This window comes from Calidris pugnax, unplaced genomic scaffold (assembly GCF_001431845.1).
Source record: "Calidris pugnax isolate Ruff unplaced genomic scaffold, ASM143184v1 scaffold18, whole genome shotgun sequence".
Lineage (NCBI taxonomy): Eukaryota > Metazoa > Chordata > Aves > Charadriiformes > Scolopacidae > Calidris > Calidris pugnax.
Window position 1 is genome coordinate 17,002,487 of NW_015090812.1, and position 19,161 is coordinate 17,021,647.

Sequence of the window (19,161 nt, forward strand, 5' to 3'; positions counted from 1 at the left end):
TTCACACTTTATGATCTGTTTTCAGGTACTGTGATGATGATCTTCAGAAATTCTTATTAAGAGGTAATATTTTCCCATTTTGAAATGTTCTAATTGCAGTCAGAACAGGATACTCTGAAAGTGAATTCTGAAGTTTTAAGTACAGAATTTACAAAAGCACTAGCATCTGACAGTTCATCATGGACTTCCTAATAAAAAAAAAAAAACAAAAAACCAAAAAAACAATTTCAAACCTCCTCAAGTTAAGTATAAAACAGGGATATTTACTATTTGAAATTTGCTGAAAGCATTAAAGTGATTCACTACAGCTTCAAATGTCTTTAAAAGTCTGCTCTTTTCAGTTAATTTTATCAGCGCTTCCAATATTAGAAACAAAGATGTTTATAAAATTCTAATTTTAGTAATAATTTTCACAATTATGTTCTCATTATGTGCATTTTTCCAAACTAAATTCAGAAATCAATTAATTCAAATTTGACATAGAAGACTTTTTCCAAGAAACCATAACAGATTTAATATCTGAAGTGTGACATCTTTCAATTTTGCCACTCTCAATTAAATCTTCACTGTTTTCTCCCCTGCAAAACAGGAACAACTGTTTGCAACTCACAAGAGCATTCAAATTCATTTGTTGAAAGACAGTTGCTGTTTGTGGTTAAGACGGACAAGAACATTCTCATTCTAGAGCAGACCAGCTCAGATGCAATCCCGCACAGAAAGCATGATACCAGCATATAGGAGAGGCCACTGGAGAACAATGCCCACGTGCTGGCAACACATTGACAACAGTTATCGTGCACACTTTTAAAGTTATATCCAGTTACAAAGAAGCCTAACAAAACTCTATTCTAGACTAAATCTGTGAGAAATAAGTCTTAAAAGATATTCTCACCCCCACGTACCCGTAATTGCTACAAAAATTCAAAACTATGTAAAACAAATTAATGGCAGCAGACTTCCTATACTGAATGTGAATGCTGCAACACCCCCCCGTCTAGTGCTGTATTCACTAACGATGAAATAATCTGATTTCATCTCCATCTCTCTGGTCATTGGTAGGTCTGTCATTTTGCTCCTATGTAAACACACCCAGCAACTTCAGATTTTCAAAATTGAGGATTCTCTTACAACAACCTCTTTTCCACCCAAGCAGTCAACTATTTCATGTGGTCTTCTGGACTTTGAACAGATGCTTCTAATTCAGAAAGAAAATAGTACAACAAAAGTTGTGTATGTCAAAATGCTTGATTTCACATTCGCCAAGACCCAAATGTAACAACTTTAAACATTTACAAGCTCTGACTCTAATTGTTTTGTTATTGCCAAACTATTTGGCTGATTGTAAACTGTTTGTAAACACCACAGTTTATCAGGAAAAACAGTAAGATATAATTCTGAATTATATCACATATAATAAAGTTGCAATCAATTTAAGTAGAAATTAACACAGATTAAATCAAATCAAATCACAAATTAAATCAAATCAAACATACTTACTTTTTCTAATGTTTCAATGCGCTGTTTTAAGAGTCTATTTTCAGTTCGTAACCTCTGGAAGGTAAACAGTTCAGAATTGTATTTCTCAAGTTATGAATTGGAAGCCAAGCAAGTTAACAATGTTTTTATCACATCTATGAAAATCAATATAAATGCAAAAATAGTGACCTTTTTAACATTCTTTTATATTATGTCCTAATGCAAAAGATGAGTTTAAACAGCTTGATACAGCAAAGACGAGAAGTCTCGTGTCATACAAAAGCATCTGCATCGCATTAGATGAAAGCAGTATGTCTGCAGGTCAAGCACAGGGCTTAACCACGCGTTAGACTTGACAGCCTCCTCCTCATAAACCAAGCCAGACACAGTTTTCATAGTTAAGGGACATGAAAGTACACTCCCTGACAGGTCAATGAGAGCGCTACAAGGTTTCCTTCCTTTTCCCCCCAGTAATTTACGTTAAATGATATAATAATATTTATTTAATCTGTAAGGCTATACTGAGAATTATTTACCTCAGACATTCCAGAAGTGAGAAAGAACTGCATATTTTATCTGTATTTCCTATAAATTTTAGGAGACAGCATTCAGAAGAGATCTGTATCCCTAAGAACAGAGCCATGGATATCAGTTCAGTAACACTTTTTCTGCCAAGGCTAAGAGCCAGACTCAACGCTCTTGTTTTCCCATCTCCCTGAAACAGCAGAGCTTCTTAGCAGAAGTGGGTAAGTCATAAATGGTTTATCTAAGGTCCCAAAGCAGAGCCTGGAAACAGATAGCTTTGGGTTGTTGGGTTTAGTTGGTTGGGGTTTTTTTGTTGGATTTTTTGTTTGACTTTGTCAGGGTGTTGGTATTTGGCGGGAGGGGAGAGGGGAGCAAGGAAGGATTTGAAGTAAGTTAAAATACTAAAATCAAAAGTTACAGTTGTCTTTTAAATGATTTTATTCTGTGCTATTGTATCAAGAGCTGTCATTTGAGTCCTGCAAATCCTCTCATTTGAGATGCCATTACAGCAGGTCCTACTGCTGCCTCGTTGCCTGTTAGAACAATTACAAACTTCCTGAAAAAAGTGGGAACACCTTTGTGGTCCCAGAATTTTTCTGTAGAACCAATGCCTTAGAAACTGAGATTAAAAGGCAAAATGGCTAGCAGCGGGTAGGAAGAAGGAAGGCTGTACCCTGCTCTCTCTACTAAGCTTTATATCCTACATTTGACCATCATTTCTCCTACTGCTTTTGCAATGGAACTGGCTGAAAACATGACACACGGAGGCAAATCCAGATCCAATACCATGCTGTGAAAAAAATGTGGAAAAAGGAAAAAAGCAGCAAAAGTCTATTTATGTCACAAAAGTAAAAAGATGCAGTGATTAAGTACATACAAGAAGTTGGTCAGTTAGTAAAAGGGAAACAAACTCTACTCGCAGATTTTTTCCCCCTCATTATGTATCAATTGCAGAGGCTCCAAAAGAAAAAGTGACTGCAGACAGAAGACACTCAATCTTGGGTCCAATGCATAAGAAAAATCAATATTTCAAAAACCAACGATACACCATTCAAGTGCATTCTGATAAACTCTGTCTTAATGTGTGTCTTACAAACCTCCTGTGGGGGACACCTACATCTAAACCAACATATTCAGTACCTCTGATAAATGAGGCCATATGTAATCAAGCTTTAATCAGCAGAAAATAATGAAAACTAAGTACAGCAGGTGTCCATCAAAGACTTTGCTTTAGATGTCCACCAGAAGTCTCAATAATTTCACTGTAAGTGTCCTTTATGAATAGACATCCCAAATACAAGCACTGAAATAAAAGAATTTAGGGACGTCAATTACATGTCCTGCTACATATACAGATCAAATATATAACCCCACATCTAGGAATTAAACTGATCCATAAATAAATCTACTGAGGCTCTCTTACTTTAATTTCAACTTGTTCTTCCATTTCTTTTGTCTTTATTGTAGTGTATTCCTTTTCTAACCTAAAAATTAGAAATAGTAAGCTATGATTAGAAAAATTGCAGTTAACTTTCTTGTTGGTGTAATACCTAACAAACAATAGCAGAACAGAGATAGAGATTATTGATATTTCCTCTGTTTAAGTGGCCACTTGAAATGCACTTCTGTAAATATTTAGACTGGACATTAAATTTAAACACAAAGACTTCTGTAGATATGAACAAACTCTGAACCAGCACTCTGAAGTGCAGGTGCTTGCTTGTATACATTTACAGTGGCAATGATCTGGAGCTACTCTGTAATAACCACTCAATGTAATTATACAATAATCAATTCAATAGATTCAGCCGAAAGAAAACACAGCTTGGAAAGCCTGGAAGACAAAAAGATGCAAAGAGATTTGAGACAAAGATCTTAAACACATAAAACAATTTTTGTCCCTCTCCAGCAAACCACAAAATTGTCCCAATTGAAAAAGGTGGCAACAAGAAAAAACAAGCTGAGATAAACAATGCCTCTACAGAAGGCAACCAAGGAAATTTAGACTCAGAACAGCAGAATTTTAAACTACATACACTTATATAGGCTTTCAGATAAAACTTTTTTCCTGAAAGCTTTGTTACTACTTCTGTTTTAGAGAAAACTGCTCACTCTACAGCACTGATCACAGGCTGCTGACAGAAAGATCAGCAAATTCAAATGGAAAGACCCTAGCACAATCTGCAGGGCAAGAACAAGGAATGTACAATACATTACAACCAACTGGAGAATCTCCAAACTTAATCCTGGAGAAGCACAATATGTGCAGCTTATCAAAATGTAATTTACCAAAGGCAGAAAAGAGAAGACGTGCAACTAATGGTTAAAAAAAAAAAAAAAAAAAAAGAAGTAAAAATTTTTAAAAGCAAGCATTTATTATAAAATGCCATGATTAAGTCTGCGCTTTTATCCTCAGAATTTATCATAAAGCAATTCTGGACTCAAGTCTGCTAGAGGATAGTAAATTCTCCAACAAAATTAGAATTAATTTGACAGATGAGTGATTTCTGACATGCTGAAAGAAAAAAAAAAAAAAAAAAAAGAGTAGTAATATTATACTCAGGATTTCAAACCCCAAATGAAAGTTATTTTATAATTACTAATGGTCTTACAAAGTTTCATCGATTTATATTTTGAATGGCACTAATCTTGACCATACATGCACTCTTTAGAACTGTGAATACTCTTCCAGTTCCTGTAAACTAAAGTCTTAAGAATTTAGGCCAGATCATAAAGTTTAACCTCCTTTCCCTGCTTCACCCTCAAAAAACTAAACAATCCCCCATCCACCCCCATACACACTGTTTTTTCTATTCAGATCTTGTTTACAGAAGTGCTGTGATTCCCCATAACTTGCAGCTTTCTTCAAAAGCTTTTTAAGGTTACTTTTATAAATGAGATATAGCTTTATTATATTTGAGAAAAACAGCAAATATTGCTTCAGAAGAATTTTCCTGCAGACAGAACTTCAGTTTTAACTGTTTATAGTATAAAACACAAAAAAATTTAAAGATGGAAAAATTAAAATGAAATACAAAAAACTAGTTTTAAAGATAAACAAACAGTAGCTCTCAGCAACAGTATAATCTATTTTCTCAAAATGTTATACCTACTTTTTCATCTTTTTTGCATTGTATTTGACTTGGTAAGATGCTTGGATTAATTTGTCTGGACCACTGTCAAACTGATGTGGAATGACCTTTTGAAAGTGCTAAAAGCAATCAGAGCACAAGATTACATATAATTAATAGCTGCAAGGAAATACACATACACACACACTACACATTTCAGACATCTCTTACAATTATTATAACCTTAATTTACCTGTAACATTCCTTCCATGTCAAGTTGCAGTAATTCTGCTTGATTCATCTGAAGTACTGCTAAACCTACTCGAAACACTATTTCTAAACCCTGGAAACAGAAGTTAAGAAATATCCAATAATTATTCATGGCGTTGTCAACAGTACAGAATGATTCTACTGTTTACTAATGTTGGAAATTTCACCCAGTTTCTCAAAGAAACAAAAGGTCTACTGAAAAATCTCTTGAGAAATGGTTCTGGGTTTCTTATTTTGTCCCAAGAACGAGTAGCCCAGCTATTTGTCCTGATGCCAGACTCCCTCCTCAGAGAGCCTAGGGTTGAGGTAAAAAAAAAAAATCGAATGACAGGTGTTCTCTATGTCAGCTTTATCAAACATTTTAAATATACCCAGTACAATAAACCCCAGGTACATCTCAAAAAAGCCATTTTCATTTCAGTACAATGCAGTTAAACTATTTAAATGGATACAAAGGAATGTCTGTCTCATACATACGATCTGGGACATTCTTGAGTGTAACTGAAAGGATCCACATTTGACTTACTATTTTCCAAAAGACGATTGCAGAGAAAGAGCATAAATAGACCATAACCTTTGATTTGTTACGAGTTACACAAAGGTCTAATCCTAAACATGACTTAAGTGCCTTCATGATAGTGACACTGAATAATTCCATCAATTTCTTTGGCTACTCTTCATTATCAGAACAATAAAAGATGCCAACGCTACCTCTTCTTGGCCTACATGTCCCTTGGACATGTCATGGACCTTCAGCCTTGGCCTGAAAGCAGCATTACTTTCCACCCCAAACTTACTATGATACTGAGAAACTGATGTCCCTGTTGTATGCAATGCTATTGCATTGCATCCAGAACTGACAGATTTGGCAATTCTTCAACAGGCTTAGAGTACAAAGTTGCATACAGTATCTTCATTCAAAGATTTAGTTGCTCTTCCTTGACAAACTACATACAGACACTTTCTACTACAAAATGATCTGATAAGCATAAGGGCTAAAAAGCAAGACTATTTGAGATTTGCCCATCATATTGGGATTTATACCACTACCTAAATAACTGCTTTCAACAGCTACTCTTGAAATGGATCACATGAGTATTGATTAGTTACCTCAGACATAAAGATATCAAATATTCTTGTTGCAATTGGTAGTGGAAAAGTTGTAAGGAATATAGTTAAAAACCATGACGAAGCATACATAGAAGTGTGGAAACTTTGAGACTGAAAGTGCACATAAAGCTCTGGGAGATGCTCCTGGAAGAGGAAGAAAAAAATATACATTAAAGTTCTGCTAGTAGTTTTCGCGTGTCCATGTTTTGTATAAAATTTGAATATAAGAAAAAAAAAAAATAGAAGTCCCAGTATAGAATGCCCTTCGGCACTTCTACCCTGCCAAGCACAGGTTACAAAAACACTTCATGATTCCAGTAAGGGATTTAGAAGCTTGTGACTTTCAAGTCACATCTAGACTGGGTGACAAAAAAAGAGCTGGGAAGACCTAGGGTATGGCCAGAGACCTACATCTTATTTGCTGTGTAACATCCTACCCCAATCATCATGTTAGATTTGTGTTCTGTGATCCAGTTCCTATTTGTCTCTGTCAGCCTGACCAGGAGGAAAAATTGTTCTGTGTCCCAAATCTAAACACAATTTCAATTCTACATATGAGGGTATCTCCCAGTTTCCATTTTTTAAAATAACTATAAATTGACTATTAAGGCATTGACTTTCAGAATCTTTAACCCAAACAGAATTAGACATCAGACATTCATACACCTAAACTGCAGCAATACAAATCCTCATGCTTCTGTGCTTGAAGCCAGTCATTGTCTGCCAAAAGTTAAAAAAGTGGACCACACAGCCACATGCATTTACTTCTGAAGTTCTGAAAGCTACTGTTGAGAGAACAGCCTGTTGGGCAACAGATACGCCTGCCCTTGAACTGTAACTCCCACACTCCTTATTAATATTTACTGAAGAGAAAGTTTTGATAGATTTTGTGTGTACCTGTATCATGCATTCAAACTGGTACATACAGAGGCCCAGTTCAGCCATGCTTGGTTTAAAGAGTTCTCGTAGTCTGTAATCTTGCATTAATTTAACAAACACACAGAATGCCTCTTCTTCTGGCATCTATATTAAAAATAAAAAAGCACAGTAAAAACTCTGGACAAATGTAAGGATGTATCAGAGTAAGTGCCTGGGAGGGTTTAGGGTTTTTAGTGTGTATGTACATGTGGTGGAGGCTTTTTGGTTTTAGCTTTTTGAGGGGTGGTTTTGGTTGTTGGTTTGTTGTGGGTGGTTTTGGTTGGGGGTTTTTGTGGGTTTTTTTAAGGGATTTATAATCAATTACTGCAATGAACTTCTGTATATAGTGAATTCTATTAAGTGATTTCTAAACTGAAACAGAGGTCTGCAAGTTTCTTATAATATACCCTACTTTGTCATAAAACAAAAGGCAATAATACAAAGGCAGCTTTAAGATTATCAAATCAACTGTGAAGTTCCATTTGAACTCTGAGGAGATTCGCTGTAATAGAACTGAAATGAGAAGTTTGTTAATAGCTGAAACAACATCCACCAAAAAAACTTGCAAGTCTGCAATCCTACCTTAGCTCTGAGAAATAAATGTATGGGAGGTATGGTTTAATAAAAATGGGAGGTATGGTTTAGTGATGGTGATGCTTCTTGTTTGTTGTGCGGGTGTCTATTTTTGTCAAAGTTAGGTTGACGGTTGGACAAGATGATCTTTAAGGTCCCTTCCAACCTAGAAGATTCTGTGATTCTGTATTTTCCCCTCAAAGACAGTATCTTCTTGGCAAATAGAAGCACAGAAAATGTCTCATTTGATTTGCAGAGTAAACAGCTGCCCTTGATTCCATTGTAACAAAATGATGAAGAAAAACCATTATAAAAATTCCCAATAAACCGCCATGATATATTATGCACTCCAATTGGGATTTTAAAGGCTCACATATTTTCAGTATCATGTTTACCTGCATAAGCAGTAATCCAACTATAAAAGCACTTCCTTGACAGTATCCAACCTCACGATCCACCAAAGAATAAGCCTAGGAAATAAAGTTTTAAGATTCTCAACAATTAAAACCTCATTATCAATAACAAGTAATCATAGTTCATGCTATTATTTTGCTAATACTTATTTTCCCTCTCCCAAATCCAACGAGGACAGACATTCTATTCAGAAGTTTTTGTCAGATAATCTAGTTACTACCGGCTGCTACACAGGGGTATGAACTCTGCTCTTTGAAAGGCTACAAAGCTAAAACCAGGCATACCTGAAAAAAAAAAATGCATGCAGTTTTCAACTACAGGAATTTGCCAAAAGGTAATGGAGACAGCTGGTGTACAAACTGCACAAGATTACTACTTTTATAGGAGACAGACCAGATAATTTTTCTGGAAAGAACTATTGTTTCTTTATGTGCTGCAGGTTTATTTGCAGGTGGAGGAAGTGCAATGATCCCCATCTGTGTTGCATCTTCATTTCGGAGTTATGGAAATTACTATGATTTGGAAACCTGCCAATTTTTCTGTTGAAACTATGTTGTATGGAAGAGTCTGTCTTTCAAATTTTAAGTTCTAATGCAATGAAGACAAAATAATGCAAACTTAATTTTATGGTGGAATTCTCATTTTGTGCTTGGGCACTGTAACAACTGCACATTAGCTTCTACCTGCCATTAGCTGCTACCATTTGCACGTTCAGAAGCACTTGAAAACCGAATGCTACTTCTGATTTACCAAGTTCTTATCTTGGTCAACGTTGTTTACTTTACTTCATGGCACGCTTTATTCCATTATACTTTTAGTATGTGACTGTTTTAATACAAACTTACTAAGTTTTTTAAATCTCTTACAAAGTGAAACCATTAACTCTAAGTGTTTGAAAGCTATCTTTGTAACTGGAATACAATTAGTTAAACCATTCATGTCAAGTGGAGAGAAACTGATACTAGTTCAGTACGTACAAGGCAAATTGCAAACTTGTGCACATTCTTGCTAATGTATTTTCAAGGGCTGAAATACTGACTTACCTTCATTACATTGAACAAGACCTCCTGTCCAAGACTGTCTTTTTCTTTAAAAAAATCATGTTCAGGGTATGTTCTAGCGATGTCCCTTCTTATTAATTTCTCACAAGGAGATGTCATTTTCAAAAGCTCTGAATACTGATCCTTAATTGGCATGCTTTGAGCACTGCATAAGAGTTGCCAGACAATTGCTCTGAAATGATGAGGTATCCCTTTTCGAACAAGCTCCTAAAGCACAGAAAGAGACACAAATTCATTTATATTTCCTGAAAATATAAACGTAAGCTGAAAGAACAGAACACTTCAACATATTGAACAACTTCAGAGAATATTTACATCATGTTACAAACCAACCATATAGTTTATAATGTGTAAACCTCAGTTTTGGCCTGATAGATTGTCAGCTAACAAAAGCAAGAAGAGTCAGAATCATTTTTAGTTGCTAAATTAGCTAATGAAAGTAGTTCCCTACTCATAAAAAGCTACATAAAAACAGAATATTCAAGTAATTTGAAACAAGAACTCCCATGAGCCAGAATTAAATACAGTTATTTTTATATTTCACAAAAAAATTACCTGAAGATAACACCCTTAATTATATTTGTAGTGATGGAGATATAAGAAATCACCATTAAAAATTATTTCCAAGACAGGTAAATGACAAAGAGTGGGACTAACCACAGCACAGCCAACTGCAATAAAAAATACTGCACAGTACTACTATCAGAAGTCATTTGACAAACTTGACAAGTTGTATCTAATTTCTCTGGTGTGCCAGCATTTCCCAGTTCTTTTTTAAGAAAGTATCTATATGTAGTTTCAGACACTGGACAAAGAAAACACTAAATTTCCATCTACTGAATTAACTAAATTTACTTTATCTTCCCTAAAAAAAAAAAATATAAAAAATAAAAAATCAGCTAGATATTACACAACTCAAACCTTTCCAGATTAACAGAACCTAGTACTTGTCTTTTCAGAAAGCACAAGCAAGAAGTAGTCTTGTTGCTTGATCTGAAAAGTAAGAAAAAAGTACAAGTGAGATAGTTTACAGAGTGTCTTAGTGGTACTTTCTGCAACCAGGATGAGTCTGACCTAGAAGACTGTCTCTTGGACACAAGAGGGTGCCTTTAATAATTTTTTTGAACCTTAAGAACTGCTATCAAGTATTCTGTCTCCTAAAGCATAGCTTCTTTCACTAGTATTTATTCTAAAGCCAGAGCAATCTCCTATTTTGCAAAGCTTCCTCTTTTTCCTTTTTGTTCCAAATATTTCTCCTACTTCTCCAAACTAAGATTAATTAATGCAACAGTTACAACTTTTAAACAGACTCCTGCTTTCAAGTGTTGTTAAACTTGAACTCCAATTCAGGAGATTTGCATCACTGACCTCAATTTTCTCATATCCCAAGACCTCTAGCCTTCTTCAGGATCATTCTAGTAATGCCACTCCAACTATTTGTCCTGTCTATGACACAACTGTGACACCCTGAGTTAGTCCCTAAAAGATTTCCAACTCCAAGACAAGAACCCTAACACACCAGCTTTCCACATCCGTCTCTAGCTGTCATTTGTCAACAACGCACTATCAGATTGCAGATCAGACATCCTAAAGCCTCCAGGGCTACTAATACCAAAGCATTAGCAAGTGGTTTCTTGCTTTACGATACCACGCACCTGCTTGACAAAATAACAGGGTTAATGCCTCCAAGAATCCTAAAGGAACAGCAGGAAAACACACCTACTAAGCGGCACTAAAATGATGCAATTTTACACAGTATTATGCACACTGAAAAGCAGGACTTAAGTCATCCTTCAGAATCCCTCCATAAATAGGAAGCGAGTTCTGAAGTGGATGAAAAGACATAAGGATGGAACACATCACCTACGCAGGAAGGTATATACACCTATATTTAAGACTTAAAAAAACACAACTTACCAGATATCTAATAACTTAAGACCAGCTTTACAGCCAAGACAAAAAGATACCTATGCTGCCAAAGTCACACCTACTGGCACAATCAGGAAATAGGTATGGACGTTCTGGTATTCCATCGTAAATGCAGAATGACACAGTTTAGGTTGACTTTCCACAAACAAAACAAAAACAAACAAAAAAATATTGAGAATTATTTAACTGGCAAAGGAGGACTCACTAGCAATATAATTAAATATTTACTGAAAGTTAGTCAAATACTCCCAAATTGTACTCGGCCAGCCGTAAAAACAAGTGATACTCCTGACACTTTAAAATGTTCAAATGAACTCTATCCAACCATATCTACTTATTACCATCTCACTCCTGGTTTCTCTTGCCAAGTTCGTGTGACCTTCTTTTCACAGCCTTTTGCGAACACCTTTCCAAAAACTGTTTTCCCTATGCAAGCAGGAAGTCTTGAATTAATTTTCTTCCCTTGTTTCCTCTCTCAAGTCATGTTCTTTTCACAACTGCTTCACATAAAAGACACTTTACTTTAGCCCATTGTTCTGCCTTCCCACAACCTATTCATACGCACACATTTCAAACTGCTCAAAAGACCCTGAAATTTGTATTCTGCACATAAAACTACAGACTAGAGTCAATAAAGAACCAAAGCAGAACAGACTTGCCTACAAAAAATCCCACGCTACTGTACTAGCTGCCTCTGAAACATGGCAAACACCAAGTTCAAATGCCCTAGTTTGAATTTGAAGTGTAATTGAATTCCACTTCTGTACAAGCCCACGGCTAATCCAGACTGGATACACACTACTCAAATTTTGCCTGATCCATTCAGAACTTAGAAAATGCTTGTTCTTCTGCTTAAAGGTCATCCCTGGGGTCAGCACACTTGGCATGCACAAAAAACTAAACTCATCAGAGCCTCATACAGTCAAATCATCAGCTCTTCTAATAAGAATGCTTTAAAAAGACAGCTGCTCAGTGGGAAAGAATCATAGCATCCAGCTATCAGTTGGCCTTAAGTGGGTTTTCAGTAATTCCATTTTGGAAATGTGAAGCAAGTGTTTCCTATACTCATGGGATCTCATTAGAGGTAGACTGAAAGCTTTAGTATTCAACGTACAATAAATGCATCTAGTTTTCAATAAGAGACATTTGCTGGGCAAAACCATTACCAAAGTCTGGTATTAGTTACATAGGAAGCACTAAGGCTTACGGATGGCAGTAGATTCAACTGGAAGCTTCTACTACATATTTATTTCATAAAAAAAAAACAAACACACAGGCCAACAGGAACATAAAAGAGTAGTACTTATATCACAGTACAAATATATCCTAAAAAAACTACTACCTTAACTTGCTTTTCTTTCTTTTTCCGTACATCTTCCCATTCATTCACAATCCTCCCCCACAGAATCCACGAGTCTTCTTCAAGATGGCTGAGATTGCTGGAAGCGGATGAACTAGATACAAGAGAAGATCCACTATTTCTTCTTGACCCATTTACTGATCTCAAGGATTTGCTATCTGTTTCCAAGAGTCTGCAAAGAAAGCACACAAAAAACAAATTCAAGACCCCACCATTAATTGTTTGTTTAGAAATCAGTTCTTCCAACCTCTTTACAAATAATGCACCCAAAAGTTCAGTGGAACAGTTTCCAACATCCTTTTGTACTAAATTAGAAAAGAAAAACTGGTCAAGATTACTGTTTCTTCTTAAGATCTCAATTAATTCTGCAGACAAAAGAACAGCTCACATCGCAACCTTTCAAGAAACGGATAAAACTGCCACATCATGCATGAACAGCACTAGAAATGAGATACAAGCATTTTGTGGTCTCATGATTTTACTAGCAGCAAGAACCCCACAGGTCTTATGCATCAGACTGACAAACAGGACATAACAAAGGTAAATATCCTCAATAGGCTGCAAAAGAGACAGTAATCTTAAAGACAAAAAAAAGCCTCCTAAAAGTCTACCCAATTATGCTTTTTTTTTTTTTTTTTAAATTGACACTGTAAATACAGACAGAATAATTAAAAGCTGGAGCAATTTTAAAACACCTGGTATTTGCTGACAACTGTTCACAACGACACTTTGCTGTGCATGGATGCACAGGAAAAATCTGAAACATAAAGAACGAGAACTTGGCAACAAAAGTGGTTAGTATAGCTAATGAATGTGTAGTAGTGGTTAGTATAGCTAATTAAAGCTTGGTGTTCAGATGTGACAACTTCTGGGGTTATCAGGGAGCAAGGTATACATAAAGATGTGCCAAGTGCTGGACAAGCTGCTGAAGAGACTTCCCTGTTAGCTGGTTGCTATGGCTGTCAATTTTGCAAGGAGCTGGGGATTCTGGGCAAAAAGCTGTGCTTTGTTTACCCTCAACGAATACTGAGCCCCATAACGGGGGGAAAAACAAGTGTTAGGTAAGAGCAGGAATTCAGGCTCATTTAAGTGTTTTGCTAAATCAGGAGTTTCATTTGTGCTTTGACTTGCAAGAATTCCAATGTCTGTAAATCAGAGTGATCTAGATGAATAATTTCTCAATGCACAAAAGCCAACCCCCCTCCCCCTGGCATCTCAGCAAGGTCAGGTTAGGTTTTAGGTATTTAGTAAATTATAACCTGAGTTATATCGTTCCTGAGACTGTACACAAATCTCAGCATACCTATAATTTTTAAGATCTCTGCTACGATATATTTATACTAGCGTACCCCATTTCCAGCTTTCACCTACTGTTTTTTATGGAAATTAGGGGAAAAAAGTAATTTAACTCATGAAAACAACAAAAACAGGCTTTGCAGTAGTATTTTGTTTGGAAAAGGCCTTATTAGTAGCATCTTCGGAAAATTAAAAAAAAAAAAAATCAAGCTTTTTCAAGACCAATTTTAATTTAGTCCACATTAAGGGAATGCAGAAAATCTTGTTTTGAGGAAAAGATTTTTAAAAATAAATCTATTTTTAATGTTTAGAAACCTGGCCTATACAGATTCACAATGAAAATCTATGGTTTGAAACTCCTCCTCTCAATCTGAGACAGCGCCTAGAAACCAAATTCATAGTAATCGCAGAGGAAAAACAAGCACGGAATAAACATTACAATTATAAGAACAAGGCTCTAACTAGTCACTTTTCATTTTTACAGCTTTCTGTACAAGTTATGCTAAATTTCTGTAATTTGACCTTACCTGGATAAACTCATTGTCCTTAGATTTGAAAACAGGAAGTTCTTTTTACAGTAAGTAGCAAGTTCTGTGGCATTTAGTCAGTTTTCTTTCACCTAAAACTTTTATAAATGATTTACTAATGCCAAACAGCTCCACCAGGACTCTGGACCGAGCTGCCTTGTTATTCTGAGGGGACTTGCAGCGTAATTGGCTTACAGAATGCTACAAGACATAGCTTGATACAATTTGAGTTCTTTCCATTTCTAGCCGTTTAACTAATTCATATTCACATTAAGATAAAAACCAAGAATGAAAAGGAAACCTTTAAAAACACCCATCACCAGCAATTCTTCCAGCAAGCAGAAACAAGAACAGTTCCTTGTATTCAGAGTACAATCCCTTGTCAACAAAGTGCCACTGTGTTAAAATGCAGATTCAAACCATTCTGAACCTACAGTGCACCCAGCATAACAAGAGCGTCAAATTTCTGTATTAAAGTGTAATATCTCATGAGAAAAGGTACACTTGATAAGATAGCCTCTAATCAGAATTCACACAGAAGCCTACTGTGGAATCGAACAACAGGTCTGGCTAAAACTAAATAAAACCAGACAAGATTTGCTGGGTAACTTTCTAAATGAAAAAAGCTGACTTGAAAAAGAAACGCTAGCAAGCCCAAGCTCACATTCTTCCTTCAACAAGCAAACTAGTCTAACTGCAGGGCTTAATGAGGTGACTCTAGACATAAAGACATTGCACTCCAACACAGATAAGCAGTCCAAAGAACAGATATTACTGCTTTTCAAATAAAAGTTAGTCACTTCGTCGTGAGCAGAGTTGAATGCCTCAAATTAAATGCAAATTAGCTTTCTAAACAGCACTCTTTTTCCCCTTCTTTTGATAAATTTACATTTGCCTCTAGCACAGCAAAAATTAAATATTGTTCATCTCTGAAGGAGAGACAATCCAATAAACCATAAGGAAAAGAGGATGAGGTGGTTCTAGAAACTGCCTTCCATTCTTGGTCAAGAACTAGACAGGTATAGCAATACAACTTACAGAGAATTTGTTATCAGGCTATGCAATACAAACACAAGAGAAGACATGCCAGGTGACACCATGGCATTGGCCTCTCCTCTGCTGAAAGTTACTACCCCCATAACCAAATCAGCAGAGTGAAAAAAACCCCGAGTACCTCAGCTGCTTCAGTGCAAAGTCCAGCACGTTAGCAGAAGCTGGAACATATGCTAGTTTGAGCTTAACTATCAAACTCTGCACTTCATTACAGCACGCAGAATAGCAATCTGCAGCAGGTAGCAAAGCCCTGCAGCTATTTGCTACGTTTAAAACCTATTTTGAGCTCAAGGTCTCCTTTATAGTTGTCTCCTGAACTACTGAAACATGCTTGTCAAATAAAACCAAATTTTGCAAGATGACTTAGAAGTCCTGCCTCAGGAGTGCAAAAAATTATGGGTTCTGGAAATTCAGTATTAAGAAATCATACAGTCCAGTTTTATTTCTTAGGGATATTGTCAATTTGCAATCGCTGTGCACATCAAGAGCAACTGAAAGTTTTATCTTGAACTATAGATGGTGCAGATAAATCTAGACTCATGAAAAAACTGCCAAGAAAATGGTTGCTTAATATAGTAAAAAATCCAGGATGAACAGAAAAGACAATTTCATGAAAAGTAAATTCATAATTAAAGACATTATGCATCTGCCACCATTAGCATAACAGTACGATGGATGCACCTACTATTTCTTGCAAATGAAGATGACTGAACACTGTTCCATTTCTAAACAGAGCCAGTTATATAGTGGAAAGTAAGAACTAGGTAAAAGTGGAAAAACAGAGAAAATGGAATGCCAAAATTTTTAACATTTCAAAAAGCTAATGGAAATTACAATTTTGATGTAAGACTATGGGAAGTTTATATGGAAGTTTCTTCCCTGTAATACTCTATTTTAAATATGTCTGACTCAATGGTCTTGGTCTTCTCCAACCAGAACCATTCTATGAAACTGGATGCTGAAAATCACATGGGTCCAGTGTAAATTCTTAGGATTAGAGAATCATAGAATGGTTCAGGTTGGAAGGGACCTTAAAGATCATTGAGTTCCAACCCCCCTGCTATGAGCAGAGACACCTCCCACTAGAGCAGATTGCTCAAAGCAACTAGAAGTAGCTGTAAAACCAGGAAAGAAAAACACCTTTTAGAGTTCCACACAACAACAACAACAAAAAAGAGACCTTTAAAAAACACAACACAAGAACACATGTTCTTAAACCTTGAGGCCTTGAAACTGAAATGTTGTGCCATGAAGTTTTACCTAACTCCCCTCTAACAGCCTCTATGCTGAAATTGCAATAAACCAATTCATTGTCATTACTATACTTGGAAGACCAAGAAATTTTCCATTCACCTGTTCTGTTCTTCAAGCTTAGCAAGTAATTCTAAGTCGTCAGGACTTAGCTGTGTTGGTGAGGATGGCGATAGCGCAGGTGTAGACAGAGTGGTAGAGGAGGATGTAGTGTGTAATGAGGCAGATGGACTTGCCACCTGACTGGCCATTTGACTGACGGTGTGCGACACAGTGTTCTTCACCCATGAGAGAGTAGAGCTCAGCTTTCCTGCAACCTTGTCTGTCGCCACCTGCGATGACAAAAAGAAAAGGATGAAATCGTTGTCTCTTTTTAATACTTTCCCTCCCTCCCCCCCCGTAAAGCTGCTGCACTGAACAAAGGAAAAAAAACCACAATATGCATGAAGTGACATTATTTATTCCTCCAGAACACCCAAGGCTGTCAGAAGCAACACAAGCATCAACAGCAATACAATATTATAGAAGAAGTTACATGCAAGTATTCTGTTAATCCACAAAGACACACTCAGAGGAATTCCTAACGCATACTCACAGAGCTCATTTCTGCAGTACAGAAATACCACAGGATCCAGGATCAGCTCAGACTTCCCGTTACAAAAATAAATAGAAATAAAAGCTTATTTTAAAACATCTTGATAAAGTAAAAATGGCACAGAAACTGTAGAAAAACGGATGTAGAAACAGTCAACTACTTGACTGATGGACACCAGAGCAGTAGAAGTATATTAAACATTCCAGACCACCCACTGCTCACCTTCATCAATCCCTATGGTGGCAGGACAGAGGAGCAGGGGCACCACATCTCTGCACCAAAGCAGAAGATCCTCTAGCATCTGCCAGTGTGCCACAAAGAATTTACACCTCTGAATCTACAACAGCTCCTGAATGTCTTACGTTAAAGGCCTCGTGCTGCCAGCTCTTCCACTTCCTCACTTTCTAACACCCCTACACCAAATGTCCTTGATCCCTGATCCCACCGCCAGTGCCTGGACAATCGTGGGATTTGCAAGAGATCCTGCAGGAAAAGTGAGAGGTGCTATTAGAGCAGAAGGGAGCTCTAAGCAGACAGTTAGGGAAACTGTGGAGCCAGGAACGAGGAGGTTAACTGGAACTGATCATAATCTGCTACTACTTCTTGACCAGTGTTAAGGGGTAATGCAGCCTAACAGATTCACGGATCACTAAAGAAGGAACAGCAGCCCCTAAAGGTATTTTCTAATGAATCCTTCACTAGAGCTTCCTTCAGCAACTGAAAATGTAAGAGGCTTTGACCTACAGTGGTTCACAACAGAGTTCAGTTCTTCCTTGGCCCAACTCAGAGAAAATTCAGATGCACCTTACAGGAAGAGCTAGCTGCCTAGCAAAACCAAGGTTCACGAGGAACTTCCTTTGAAGCAATGCTGCTGGCAACTATTTATTTTGACCTTCAATGACTTCCTCAAAACACTGAATTGCTCAATGGTTGTCACAAACAATTCCGCAGTACAGCCTACACAATAATTGATAAGATACTAAAGACACTGAGCTACAAGAAAAAAAATCCATTCTCAAGATTCTCTAACAGAATCTAATTAAAGCAGAATTTCAATGGGAAAAAGTAACTCCATCTCAGCACACCATGCATTTACTCTAAGCATGGTATATAAACTAAATAACTGGTTCCAAAAGCAGAAGCTTTTATTTACATACACTGCTACAATGAACTTTTTGCAAATGAAATCCAGCAGTATTTTATTTTCATGTCATATCGAAAGGATGATAGACTGAATGCCTTCAGAAAACAAGAGGAACACTACAGGCCAAATACAGAACAGTGGTACTCAATCTCCCCGCTTCCTCTCCACCAGCACACAACACTTATGAGTTCTCCTAGAGGACTGCAAAGAGGTTTCCAATTTCCATATGATTAACATTCATTCTGAAAATAGTAACAGATTTTGCTAGAAACCCTCAGGCACAGGGACAGAAGCCACAGGAGGGAACAGTAAGGTCCCAGCATAAGCATCAGGAAAGTCCCAGTTGGCTCTTATGTCACTGTTGGACAGGAAATCTCAGTTATACCAATATGTCTATGTGTTGTTTTTTTTTTTTTTTTTAAAAAAAAAAAATATTTTTTAAGTACAACCCTAAGAGCTAACTATTTATTAACGGACATCGGTTTCATAAAATGTCTTTAAAACGATAGATTAGAATGGTCTTAAAATATCTGAGGCTGCAAAAAACTGTGTTTGAAATAGACGGAAAAAATGCCAAAAAAAAAAAAA

At 36.6% G+C, this 19,161-nt stretch overlaps 1 protein-coding gene across 6 annotated transcripts in view; it reads right to left on the reverse strand.

Annotated features, from left to right (window-relative positions):
* The window catches only part of EVI5 (ecotropic viral integration site 5), an 80,658-nt gene that overhangs the window by 51,032 nt on the left and 10,465 nt on the right, over positions 1-19,161 (reverse strand). For 2 of the 6 annotated variants that reach the window (XM_014939244.1, XM_014939241.1), the window contains exons 1-11: positions 17,430-17,627; positions 16,937-17,166; positions 12,690-12,879; positions 9,401-9,625; positions 8,339-8,413; positions 7,350-7,475; positions 6,453-6,596; positions 5,326-5,415; positions 5,115-5,212; positions 3,425-3,485; positions 1,498-1,551 (exon numbers count right to left, since the gene is read on the reverse strand). In XM_014939244.1, coding sequence (XP_014794730.1) covers positions 1,498-1,551; positions 3,425-3,485; positions 5,115-5,212; positions 5,326-5,415; positions 6,453-6,596; positions 7,350-7,475; positions 8,339-8,413; positions 9,401-9,625; positions 12,690-12,879; positions 16,937-17,166; positions 17,430-17,438 — 1,302 coding nt within the window. In that variant the 5' untranslated portion in view covers positions 17,439-17,627. Of the gene's footprint in view, positions 1-1,497; positions 1,552-3,424; positions 3,486-5,114; positions 5,213-5,325; positions 5,416-6,452; positions 6,597-7,349; positions 7,476-8,338; positions 8,414-9,400; positions 9,626-12,689; positions 12,880-14,530; positions 14,621-16,936; positions 17,167-17,429; positions 17,632-19,161 lie in introns of those variants that run through there. The other 4 variants (XM_014939247.1, XM_014939243.1, XM_014939242.1 and 1 more) reach the window with 4 other exon arrangements.